We start from the raw sequence: 12,636 nt of genomic DNA, 5'->3' as shown, positions 1-12,636 counted from the left end.
CATGGCACGTGTTTCTATAAATGAAAGGGAGAGGATGGAAAACCCGACACAGGAATCCACTTTGGCCAGCAGTCTTATGATCATTGTCACCTTTAGGCTGTATTCTCACATTGTTGGATATGTGCCATTGTCACACTTGTAGCAATTATTTGTACTTAAATAGATTGTCCACACAGGAATATCCAGCTGTGAATTACTGTTACCATAGTGTAACAGTAGTGCAATAGCCAGTGTACTTGATATAACTCAGACCATCATTTCCTATTCTGTCTCCTTGGACTGGCAGACAACAGGGTCTCACATTCTGATCCAGTCCATTTATCACCTTGCTACCTTAAACCCCTCAGCTGGAGATGAACTGGGTTCTTAATACATGTGAAATATGAATTCTGCCACTCCTATGTCATCCAACACTTGCTTTCCCATCACCCATTAACATACTAACTTTAAAATGTAAAACTGAAGACCTTGGTCAAGCCCATTTACAGTCCCATCTTAAGCGGAGTTCCATCCCTAAGACTAGCGATTCCCAACCTGTGGGCCGCGGACCACATGTGGTCCTTCGACTAATTGGAGGTGGGCCCCGAAGGACGCCTTCTTCCCCCCCCCAGGCCCTTTACTTCATCCCCCCCAGCCCTTTACAACACACTTCATTGTTGTGGCATGTCTGTATCTTATTTTGAAGGGATGTTTAAACATTACCATAGCAATCAGAGAGCGTTAGGGCAGTGGTTGAGAGTAGAGGAGTAAACTACCCCCCCCCCCACCAGGCCTCAGTAAAAGGCGTTGAGTGGTCCCCGGCGTTGAGTGGTCCCCGGTGATAAAAAGGTTGGGGACCACTGCCTAAGACCACTGACTTCAATGGAATAAATAAGGGCGTAACCACACGCAAGATTGCACTGCTAGGCTGGTAAGAGGTCTCTACTAACCCTAGGGCCTAATGGGTTCAGGAGGAGGCCTTGAGAGCACATGAAGAAAGTTTTTCAAGTTTTTACAGCTTTTTGAAAGGAAAAAGCAAATGACAATTATGTAAAATGTATTTTTGAAAAGATGGAAACTACATTATTCTCAGACACTGAGAATTACTTAAGTGCTTCTAGGATACCAAGCAAAGCAATGTAAAAGCTACTGTGGTGGTTGAGATGGAAGGGCCTTTTAAAAAAATCTATGCTTTTCACACAATAAATCAGAATTGATTTTTTTTTTGTTCCATTAGATGTATGTCATTTGTTGGGTGGGATGTTTAATTATTTTAATTTTTTTAAATTGCAATATGTTTGTTTTACTAGTTTAGAACTTTTAAATTTATTAGCTTTCTTTGCAGACTGAAAATTTTACTGGTACTAGAAAGACCAGTTCCAAAGTAGAGTGCAGTATATCATAAGAGTTGGAAAGTGTCAAACAGGCCAGCTAGTACAACCCCCTGCTCAATGCAGAATCAGACTAAAGCATCTCTGACAAATGTTCATCTAGCAGCTTTAAGATTGGCAGTGAGGGGGAACTTACTACTTCCCTAATGAGCACATTCCAGTACTGAACAACTCTTACCATAATTCCTTCCCTAATATCTTGCTGGTACTTTTCCACCTGCAATTTAAATCTATCTGTCTGTCTGTCATCTATCTATCTACCATCTACCTACCTACCTAATTGCGAGTCCTATCCTCTGTTACCAAAAGTGGCTTAAAGATGGCAAACATGTCCTCCTCAACCCCCTTTCCTCCAGATTGAACACTTCCAAATCCCTCAGCCTTTCCTTGTAGGGCTTGGTCTCCAGGCCCCTGATAATCCTATAATTGGTCTCTTCTGCATCTGCTCCATTCTGTCTACATCCATTTTAAAGGATGACGTTGTGCTAGATGGATCCATAAACTAGATCAAAATACTAGATGTATGCCAATTTAGCTTGAAGTTAGTCAACCAAGTATTTCTATTAGCATGATCTGTATATTGTTAACGTATGGTGTATTGGTTAGATTGTCAGAGGCAGAGATAGTGGAGGCACAGGTCCCTGATAAAACATAGTCATTGTTTTGAGGAGAGGTCCACTGTTTTCAGTGATGCCTATGGTGTATGTTGATGGATAATATCGAGATCTGCACATTCAGCCTCTTTTTAAGCACCTGTATTGACTTCCAATTGGCTTCCAAGTCAAACTCAAGGGGCTGTTTTCAACTTTTAAAGCTCTAAAAGGTTTGGGACCACCATATCTTAAGGCAGTGGTTCTCAACCTTCCTAATGCCGTGACCCTTTAATACAGTTCCTCATGTTGTGGTGACCCCCAACCATAAAATTATGCAAATGTTCTTTCACAGAAATTAAACTGAAACTAAGCATTGGTGTGAAGATTCATTGTTCATGATTATATATAAATTGGTGGGTACCTTCAGGAGAAGTGGCAACAGTGGCACTGACCCCCCCCCCCGCCCCCTGGCAAAGCTGCTCGCCCTGCCGTGACCCCTATGTAAGGGTCATTTGACTCTCAAAGGAGTCCAGGTTCCCAGGTTAAGAACCACTGTCTTAAGGACAGCCTCTCCTGTTACCTCTGTAGAGTTTGTGTTCCACTTTATGTAGATTTCTGATGGTGCCAGGCGGTTCATTTAAGCTCCATCAAAACAAATGCTTTTTTGATGGTGGCTCCAACCTGGTGGAAGGTTCTGTCTGAAGACTCCTGTCGTTGTCCTCTAAGCATTTAATTACTAGGTCTTCTAGCAGCTTCTTTGATAGTCAGGCCAGAAGGTTAAACTGCTTTACAAAATATTTGTATTTTATTTTTTGCATTTGTTATGAACGCAGGACTAAGGGCTGATGTGAAGCAGGATAGATTCAAGTGGGTAGCTGTGTTGGTCTGAAGCAGGAGAACAAATTTAGAGTCCAGTAGCATCTTTAAGACCAACCATGTTTTATTCAAGGGATGAGCTTTCCTGTGCAGGCACATTTCCTCAGATATGTAAACGAAAGCTCATCCCTAAAATTACGGTAACATCTGTTGGTCTTAAAGGGGCCACTGGACTATAAATTTTTGAAGGAGGATAGGCAAGCTTACCTCTACCCCCCAGAGACAAAAATTCCGCACGCTAATAAAAGTCAGATTGCAGCCGTGAGTCCTTGTGCAGCTAAAGAGCACCTGCGGGCAGCTTTGAAGCTTCAGCTAGTTTACTAAAGCCGCGCAGTCCTAGGCCTCCTCGGCTGGCGTAATCCCCGTGCAAGGCGGTGGAGACGACACCCAGCTTCGGAGCCATCCCGACGGCTGAAACGGGGGCCACGAGCAAGGCGAGCTTTGGAGGGCCGAGGCCCTGCCAACCCTTCAGGCCGCTGCAAATGCACGCCAGACTCCCGCGTCGCCCCTCAACATCGCCCGGCACGCATCCAGGCCGCCTGCGCGCACACGCCCCGCTCCGCTCCGCCCCGGGAGTCGTTGGCTCGGACGCGCGCGGCGCTGAAGCCCCGCCCCTCTTTGGAGAGCGGGATGGACGCGATGGCGCCTGCGCCCAGGCCCGCCCCTGGAAACGCGGCGGCAGCTTCTGAGGCGGCCTTGGTGACGCGTCCCGGCAAGCCCGAGGCCCCGGCCGGGGCCATGAAACTCACCCGCAAGGCGGTGCTGTCCCGGGCGAAGGCCTCCGAGCTGGGCGGCGTCCGCAAGCTGAACTGCTGGTGAGGGGCGGGCGGGCGGGAGTGGTGGTGGGGGAGGGGGCTGCCCCCGCCCGTTTAGCTGCGGAGGCGGGGGAGGGAGAGGCAGATGGAGCCCCTCCGCCGCCAGCCCAGCCTGCGGGACTCCCCCTTGACCCCGGAGCAGCCGCAGGCTCCACTCTTTCCACCCCTTCCTTCCTGCCAGCAGAGGCACTGAGGAGGGTTTCCTGGCAGAAGGCCCGCCTGCCAGCCAGTTCTTAAAAGCAAGGAGGTGGGGATGCAGATAGGAAACTTGGGAATGCCCTTCCTGACTCCCGTCTCCAGAAGCGACTTGGCATCTTAGAACTGTCATTGGATCACCCAAACATTTGCTAGCACGGAGGGAGGAGGCTTTGCCTCTGTACTGCTTCCCCCATCTCACACACCCTCCCTTTTGATCTGTGGAGGAACCCTGCAGGTCGCTGGGGGGAATATTAACTTTAAGGAGCTGTTTGCGGGCCAAGAAAGGGCCTGGGATAGGATTGTAGTATTTTGAGAGCCAGCATTGTGTTGTGCTTAAGTGCGGTAGATTCTATCCCAAATTATACCCCCTGTAGCTGCTGCTGGGAGATTCATTCAGAAAATTCCAGCATTTTCTCTAGCTTGACCTCCAGATACCAGTTTTGACATCAGTGCTTTGTTATTCTGGCAATGTGCTCAACAGTTCATTTAGCAGCTGTTGAGAACTTCTTGATCTTTACCTAGAAGTGGTTCTGACTTGCACTGTTGCCCTCCCGTCAGATTTCTGCAGTATTTGGCTATTTCCCCAGGTCTGCCCTGAGAGCTAACACCATTACCTGAGGTGTGATGGCTTAATTAAATGCAGCTTTTTGTTGTTATTGATTCCCCCTGGATGCCCGAAATTCATTTGTTTCCTGAACCATCTTTTAATTAGCTGCAACTTTTCATGTACTATCTCTTTTCTGACACCCTATCTGTCGAAACTGTTGATTGGGCTTGTAGAGCAGCCTGTTAACCATGGAGGAGCCCATGAAATAAATTTTCAGGCTTTGAGGACCCCTAGAATTGATGTCAGCTGGCCATACCCCCTCCCCTTGGAAGTGACATGTCACTGGAAGTGACATCACCTTTGCCCACCTGTTGCTCCCTCTCCCGCCTTTACAGCTAATATGCTGGCTCTGTCTCATGTAGGCCAGAAAGAAGGGCAGGAGCTGAGAAGACAGTCCAGACCCCCCAAGCCATGCCACAATCAACTCTTTCTCTTTGTTTTTTACACCCACGACCTACCCACAGAGCCCACCAGGCAGAGGCGGCCAGTTCCCTAGTCTATAGCCAGGCAGGAGGGGGAAGGCTGCGGACCCCAGGTTGACAGTCCTTGGTGTAGAGCCTTAGGAAGGATAGATTGCCATATATAAAGGATACTGTTGTGATGCTAGCTTTGTGAACTTCAGATACACTTCACTTGTTTCTGCTTTTCTCCCCTTGCTAAAGCAACCAAAGTAGCCTCTTTGCTTAGTATCCATGTTGTTTCATTTTGTTAACAGCATATGCTGTTGTGTTACTTCGATTGAGTATATTTTTTTCTTTTTCTAGGGGTAACCGCCTAACAGACGTGAGTCTTGTTCCTGTATTTCCAAAAGAATACTGTAAATTGCCACGTTTGCCCTGAGATACAGAAGAGTTCAGATGGCTTTGTTCTACATCTTGTTACTGATTCTTAGCATGCTAGCTTCAGAATTACCCTCTGTCTTTCTTTGCAAGTTCAGAGCCAATTCAAACTCCTTTGAAGAAGCCATTAGCCTGCACCCCTCCTGTAGTCAATGGAAATGACAAGGACTGGGGATAGCACTGGGGCTAGGGTTGAGTGATAGAGCATCTATTCCACCCCTGTCTTGCCCCTTCACTGAGCAAAGGATTGTTTGCTTAATTAGTCCATTAGCGAAAGAGCCACTTAAGTTCTGGGAAGGCTACTTAAAGAGTGGTTGAATCCACCCCATTGGGTCCCAGGCTCAGCTTCTGGGGCCTCCTATTGTAGGTGATGTGGAAGACCTCTGGCTGAGACCCTGGATGAGTTCATGTATGAATAACCTTAGAGCACTAGCCGACCTTACATAGTGAGCACTGGGAGTCATTTGGGTTGGATGGTGGGAGAATGAATCTGAGTCCAAGTTCCTTCTTCTTGCCAGTAATATTAATGGAGATTAGTATGTAAGGAAGTGGCATTGCAGTGCCCACCTCTGCTCCTGTGAGAGCTGCGAGTGAGGAATCACCCTGCTAAAAAGAGTATCTTTCTGTTTGGACTTTGGCCTAGTTTTGAAGGGAATAACTTCAGGTGAGTATTTTTTTTTTATTCAACCACTCCCCCCCCAAAGAGCCTGCCCCCCAAGGCTGGCTTCTTTGATGATGATGAGTTTTCCCACTAGTTTTATTTTTTTTTATTACCCCCGCCCCCCCAACAAACAAACAAAAAAAAGGGAGGCTGGCTTGTTTGTGGTTAGAGTATATTTACATGGCATACTGGATTTCAAGCCAGAGTGGTTAAATAAGACTTCTGGTGGCTGAAGCATCAGTATCCTTACTCCTCTCATGGTTAGGAGAATGACTCTGCAAATTGTATAAATTTGGCATATTTGTTCAGTAAAACATTGGTTGCTCAGACACAAAATGATGACTCAGTTGGGAATTATACACCATTCCTGGCAGATGCCTGCAGTTTATTACTTTTTACAAAATCAGATTCAGACTGTTTCTTTTTAATGGAATGGAAGTGCTGTATTATACCATATGCCCGAGAATAATCTCTCCACTCTTGGAGCCATTTAGCTTCCTCGGCAGTCTGAAGTGAAACTGGGCTCATTCTTGGCTCTTCAGTCTGGGTGCCTTGCATGGTCTAGTCTAAGGAAACATACTTGTTAATCTTTTCTCTGCAATGGGGAATAGAGCTTCCTGCCTTGATGTAGGAGACTGTGTCTTGTCCAACTTTACAAATCTGTGCAGAAATAAATCTCTTTAATGTCTGAGCCAGCATTTTTGGATTTGGCCTCTGACTATGTGAACTTCAAATAATCTGTTTTCAGTGTGTAGAACTTCCATTCCAAAATACTGGTGACAGGCATGTTGGATATGTGTTTCATTTCCCATGGAATTGCAAACATTTGCTAAAGTTACTGTTTGATGCTTTTTATGCCTAGATTTCAATCTGCCATGAGCTTCCCAATGTTGAAGTGATCACTTTCAGGTAAGTGCCAGAGTCTGACATGCATGACAAGGTGAGGGAAATGGCCCTTTTAGCATCCTTTCTAGAAAGGCCTACCAGTTGCACCATAACCAGGGGTTGTCTTCCCCTGCTGTGTGGAGAGTGCTTGGAAAAGCTTGATCTCTAATTGCCACTCACTTCCCCTTTGAAAGTGGGTTCAAAGAGAGCAAGGCTTTTAGGAAGTGGCTGGACTGGCAGGATGGGCAATGCAGGAGGATGCAGTCCTTCCAAAATATCTTGTGCTTTATGAATTTGAACTTGGAAATTCAAATATCCAATGTAGGTGAGATGCTGAAGTATTATAATGGTAACAAAGAGTAAATAAATATTTCATTTCTGCTGTTGATCCAGAGTGCTTGCCTTGAGAGGGAATTGTGTCAACATAGGGCAGGGCGGCTGGCTGGGAGGCTGTCCTTTCCCAGCATTAGATGTCTCATAGCAGGACATTTATGTAATTCATTTATATCCTGCCTTTCTCCTTAGTGGGGACCTAAGATAGGTTAGGCTGAGAGAATGTGACTAGCCCAAGAATACCCAGGAAGCTTCCATGGCACAAGTAGGGATCAAACCCAGATTTCCCAGATACTAGGTTGATACTCTTAACCTCTTCACCACACTGGCCTTTACATATCAGAACAAAGAAGATGGGAGCAGAACAAATAAGAGTGATACAGTGCAGAAGAGCTCTAGGACAAGCACAGATGAGGGCAATGCACATTTCATGAAATAATGAAGCACTCATAGATTTTTGGCCTTATGTTGACAAATATAAAACTTGCAGCTTCAAGCTTGCTGGCTGTGGAACAATGCAGAAACAGCTCATAAGGAGGGACAAGATTTTAGGCCTCACAACCTTGCAAGTGAGAGTATTGATTAAAAGAGTACAATTCAACTCATGCTTAGGGCCGGGCTTGTTTTATCCCAGCTGATCTGTGTTACTACATTATCAATGGAGGAGGAATCAACTTTTATTAGTTTTCACATTTTAACCCATTTTGAGGCTTCCCCCAACTCTACAACATGCATGCAGTCTTCTGTCTTGCAGGTGTGCACTGTAATTTCTCCTTCGCTGGCCTCCAATTCTCTTTGTGCCCTGCATCATTCCTTTTTTGCCACCTTTTACTTCTACTTTTCCCCTGCCCTACAGATCTCACTGTATTTTCTTATCTGTTTTTTTCATTCTCTCCTTTTCTTGAAAACAAGACATTCTTGCCCCTCTTCACTGAGTTTAGAGGCCGCTGCACACAAGTCTTTTACCCTCCCATCAAATTCACATGTTGGGAGGAGGGGTCATGGCAGTGCTGCATGGCTAGCTGACAGGAAGAGATTGGAAAAGTTGGCACTATCAGCTCCACATGCCTCCAAACCTGGGGAGCAGTGTAGATGTACAGATGCTTGGGAGGAGGTGATTGAACAGAGTGGGGATTTGGAGTTCTCCCAGAGGATTGCAACTAGGGAAGCATCTTGTGTGGTACAGATGTGGTGCAGATAAGACTTGTCTCTGGTTTTTCAGTGTTCACTTGTTCTTTCCAACTAGTGTGAATAACATCTCTGACCTTGAGCCAGTGAGCCAGTGCCAGCATTTAACTGAGCTGTATCTAAGGAAGAACCGAATTGCCAGCCTTGCTGAACTGTTCCACTTGAAAAAACTGCCCCACTTGAGAATCCTCTGGCTGTCGGAAAATCCCTGCTGTGGCTCAGACTCTCATCGTTATCGCATGACGGTGCTGCGGAACCTCCCCAACCTCCAGAAACTTGACAACCAGTGTGCGTAATTCAAAAAAGCCACTTGGGTTCTTCAGTCTGTTAACTTCTCATGGATTGCACCACAGCAGCTCCCGTCAGCTATTTAAAACTGCTTCCTTTCCAAGCACAACCTGTTGTCACAAATCTTATTGAGGGACTGTGATTTCAGTTTGATATTGTGAAACTGGGTTGCACTTTGCACCATGACAGAAGTAGAAGTGTGGTTGCTGGATCTCTGAACCAAGTGCCTCTTTAGAAGGTTCAAGTGCATTTCTTGATGAGGAAAGAGCAGTTGGTTTGGGAGGTGCAGCTCTTTCTTTCTCCTTGTGGTATAACCCAGTTGCTACTTGCTGGGGCCAGAGCAAGCAGTCTGAAGGAGGTAAAAACATGGCCATGGTTCTTGTTCTCCTATATGGTTGCTTGCTGCTGGTGCAGAAAGAGCAAGTGCTACCAGCTGAATTGTTTATCCTGGCCTCCTTTGCACGGAAGTGGTAAACCGATGTCTGGATTTGAGTCTGAAGATGGGAGCTTCTCTACGTGGAAACATTTTCTTCCCCATAGAAAGCTCGCTGTCTGAGCTTAAGGCTTCTTGACAGGTTAGGCTTTATGTGCAGGAAAAGTTTTTACATTCAGATCATATGACCTTCCACGTAGTCTTGTGGTTCAGATTAGTATAGATTTATCGCCTCCCATGAGAGCTAGTATTTTGAGGGTTGTGTTGAGCTGTTAGTGGGCAGAAACATACCATGCAGGTAGGATGATCCCCTTCCCCCAAATACCTGCAAGAGACTTTGGATGATGACCATTCTTATTGGCATAGAGCAAATCACCCAGAAAGCCATTACACTGTTAATGGTTTGTTATGTTTAGTGCCTTGAAGTATTTTGTATGTGGTGACCGTAGGCTTTCTTCTGTTTTGTAGTGGTGACAGAGGAAGAATTGTCCCATGCACTTCTGGAAGGAGATGAGATTACAGCACCCCCAGCCAAACTGGACCTGGCTAACTGCTGCCAAAACGCCACCCTGGAGTCCAGTGAGACAGACTTTACAGCAGAGAGTGAAAATGAACTAATGAACTTCAGTTTGGAGGAGACAAAGTGAGGAGGGTTCAGTTGTCAGTCATCGGGGGTTCTTTGCTGGGCTACTTATAGAATGTCTGAGTCTGTGCTGTGGCCTGGCCTTTCTTGGTGCACTTCCCCACAGCAGATGATTTTGAAGGACATGCAATGTGTGCTGAACCATCTCTGACATTCTCTCTCGTGTTCAGCTGCTAGGCTGCCTCATTTCAGGGGGTGACTATCACCTAAAGCTGCTGCTTTGCTTAGTTTGTTACTTGCTTTCCTGTATAGCAAAATCCGTCAGCAACTTGGTATGAAGCCTGTTCCAAGAGATAAGTTTTCCTCCTTCTCACCAAGGGAAGTGGATGGGAACTGCAAGAATCGGGTGAGTATGAGAGTCTGTCTTCCTCATCGATAACGGGGTATTCCTGAATTGTGTTGAGCAGCCTCAGTTAGAACAGAATGGCACAAGACATAGTGGGAGTCCACTGAGTTGGAGTGGTGGAGTTTGTTTCTCTGTATGTATTTTCAGTATTTTATAAATGTATTTTTAATGCTTTAACATCACATGTATTTTAATGTTTCGTTCTGATGTTTGCTGCCTTGGGAACCCTGAATTGCGTAGACATGTTCTAAACAAATACATGGGATCATTTCTTACCTCCTGAGTCGGCCATTTAGGGATTTGAAGGAGGCAAAGCAATTGGCAGTATTCATAAGGAGCACCTAGATAACATGATAAGAGTATAAGAATGCTGGAATTGCCTTGTTGAGTTAGACCCAATTTCTCTTTAGGTCAGTATTTGGTGTTCAACCAGTGTCCTTCTGAAGTTTATAAGGCCATGAGGAGGCATCTACCAAACAGCACACTTTTGGCTTTTGTGGCCACCAACAGCTATCATCCTTGGGTTTGGGAATTTACGTCACAGCAGATTGCTGGGAACTGAGCAGAAGGGAACTTGAAACAAAACAGTCATGTGATTGGGCATTGAGGAAAATAGCTATTCCCCTATCTGTCCTGATGCTTTTATGTCTTGTGTGTCCTGGGTGAACAGAACAACATCCTGAATGCCATCCTGCTGCTTTTGGAAGAGCTGGATTCAGAGGGGCTAGAAGTTGTCCGTCAAACATCTGGGAACAAACTGCAGGCCTTGCAGAAGAAGGAGCTGCATGAAGAGCGATAGCAAACCCCAGGCAGTGAAACTGTTATTGGACTTGCATCACCAGCTCTCACTGAGTGCTGTCCATGCTGCTGAGCAGGGTGAGGGGATGTGCTGTCACGCATGGGAAGAAATGACAGCTGTTTCCCTGTGCTTCACGTGTGAGAGCCCTGCTCAACCATGAGATTTCACCTGTCATTACAACTCACATGTCTGTATCTGTGCATTCTCTACCCAGTGTTCCACAAAGGCTCTCCATCAAGAAGCAAACAAGCATGGCCAGAACACTGGAAGGTAGTTTTCACAGGGAGAAGGGAAGGCTGTTGTGCCCTGTGTCCAAGATGTGCCTCCAGCTAGATGAATTGCTCCTAGTCTCGCTCTGTTATGAATAAGCCTGGACTATAGCGATTCTGTTAGCGTTGATGTTCTTCATTTGTATTGCACTGCTGAGCTGGTGCAAGAATAAATTAGATGCCTCCGTCCTCTTACCATGAGGAGCCTTTGACCATAACTCGGCCACTTAAGGCCAGAAGTTTGCAGAAGAGTCCTTACAAAAATCATTGAACTTTTTAAATTTAGGAATAGAGACTTCAAACTCAGTGGTACCCTTTTAGCCTCTCCCTGTGGTGAATTGGACTAGAAAACGGGAGTATCAGCTGCAGTCAGATCATTTTGGGATTTGTTTGAATGTTTTATTTTTGGTTGATAAAGAAGTCTGTCCTACATCCTTAGAAGTTCGTTTCTGCTTTCTCGAATCATTTGCCTAATCCATCTGTTCAATAGCCTGGGGGCAGGGGAAATGCAAGGCTGCATACACACTTTAACATGGGCAAAGTGAGAATCTGATTATGGCATGAGGACAGATGGAAATGTAGAGACATGCTGCCTGCTTAATACAGTATGACACCACACAAAAATAATATTGAGAAGCTGACAGTTTTCTAGCCTGCAATGGAGAATTTGTTACTACCTCAAAGAAAGGACAACTTTCTCAACAAACACGGGTGCAAACCTTGCCCTTGCGAGAGGGTAGAGTTTGTGTCTGCCCGCTTCATTATGCTATAAGTTATTCACCTCCTTATAGACGGGACTGAGTTTTTGTTGCCTTTTCAAGGATGTACCATTTGTCACACTAGCTTTATTACCATTGTGAGTTCCAGTTCAGCTCTTGATAGACAGCTATTTCACAAGCCAGTTAGCTCAGAAAGCCTCAGCATTCAACCTAGGTTCTGAGCTAGTGAAGGACTTTGGATTGCATATAAATCCAAGGCCCTAGTGTTTTAAAAGATGTGCAATATGGTTGCATAAATTATTTCCTGGTCTTCCTTTTGATTAGCTTCTGCTTATAGTAACTATAGTCACCAGAAAGCAGCTGCAGACAAACCCAAATACTCAAAATATTTAGCTGTTTTAAGTACCACAGAGATAGTGATACATTAAGTAAGATACATTACATTAAGACCTGCTGTTTTGATGGCTGGTCTTGTTAGTATCTTCAAAACGCTACTGCTCATGATTGTCCTGTACAGAATTGTACAGGAAAGAAATCAGACAGAAAACGTACCAACAGTGGAAATTTGACTTTTCAATGCTAAAAGGGGGTTCTGGAAACTAACTGTGTTCTATAGCAGGGATAGTCAACTTGTGATCTTCCAGATGTCCATGGACTACAATCCCCATGAGCCCCTGTAGTCCATGAACATCTGGAGGACCACAGGTTGACTACCCCAGTTCTATAGGATCAAGCCAGCATAAAAAGCAACATTTGCTAAGGTTAGCCACCTTT

At 45.4% G+C, this 12,636-nt stretch overlaps 2 protein-coding genes across 6 annotated transcripts in view; one reads left to right on the top strand and one right to left on the bottom strand.

The window, feature by feature from the left end:
- TRPM2 (transient receptor potential cation channel subfamily M member 2) overlaps window positions 1-3,739 on the bottom strand; it is a 49,549-nt gene extending 45,810 nt beyond the window's left edge. For all 5 annotated transcript variants that reach the window (XR_013233529.1, XR_013233528.1, XR_013233530.1 and 2 more), the window contains exon 1: window positions 3,589-3,739. The gene's annotated coding sequence lies outside the window, so the exon portion shown is untranslated. The remainder of the gene's footprint in view (window positions 1-3,588) is intronic.
- Window positions 3,449-11,575, top strand: CFAP410 (cilia and flagella associated protein 410). Its single transcript, XM_077349155.1, has 7 exons — window positions 3,449-3,654; window positions 5,224-5,242; window positions 6,822-6,868; window positions 8,424-8,653; window positions 9,555-9,729; window positions 9,982-10,075; window positions 10,746-11,575. Exons 1-7 carry the CDS (start codon window positions 3,470-3,472, stop codon window positions 10,872-10,874), a joined length of 879 nt encoding a protein of 292 aa, XP_077205270.1. The 5' UTR covers window positions 3,449-3,469; the 3' UTR covers window positions 10,875-11,575.
- Window positions 11,576-12,636: the final 1,061 nt, after the last annotated feature.

This window comes from Paroedura picta, chromosome 8, assembly GCF_049243985.1.
Source record: "Paroedura picta isolate Pp20150507F chromosome 8, Ppicta_v3.0, whole genome shotgun sequence".
Taxonomy (NCBI): domain Eukaryota; kingdom Metazoa; phylum Chordata; class Lepidosauria; order Squamata; family Gekkonidae; genus Paroedura; species Paroedura picta.
The sequence above is the reverse complement of the archived record's forward strand: the minus strand, read 5'-3'. Positions and strand labels throughout refer to the sequence as shown.

What these genes read in the sequence shown, in the direction of transcription:
- CFAP410 (XM_077349155.1), top strand. Translation starts at nt 3,470, where the DNA reads ATGGACGCGATGGCGCCTGCGCCCAGGCCCGCCCCTGGAAACGCGGCG. An exon ending in CCAGAAACTTGACAACCAGT is followed by an intron (nt 8,654 to 9,554) that starts GTGCGTAATTCA and finishes TCTGTTTTGTAG; the next exon opens with TGGTGACAGAGGAAGAATTG. An exon ending in ATGGGAACTGCAAGAATCGG is followed by an intron (nt 10,076 to 10,745) that starts GTGAGTATGAGA and finishes CTGGGTGAACAG; the next exon opens with AACAACATCCTGAATGCCAT.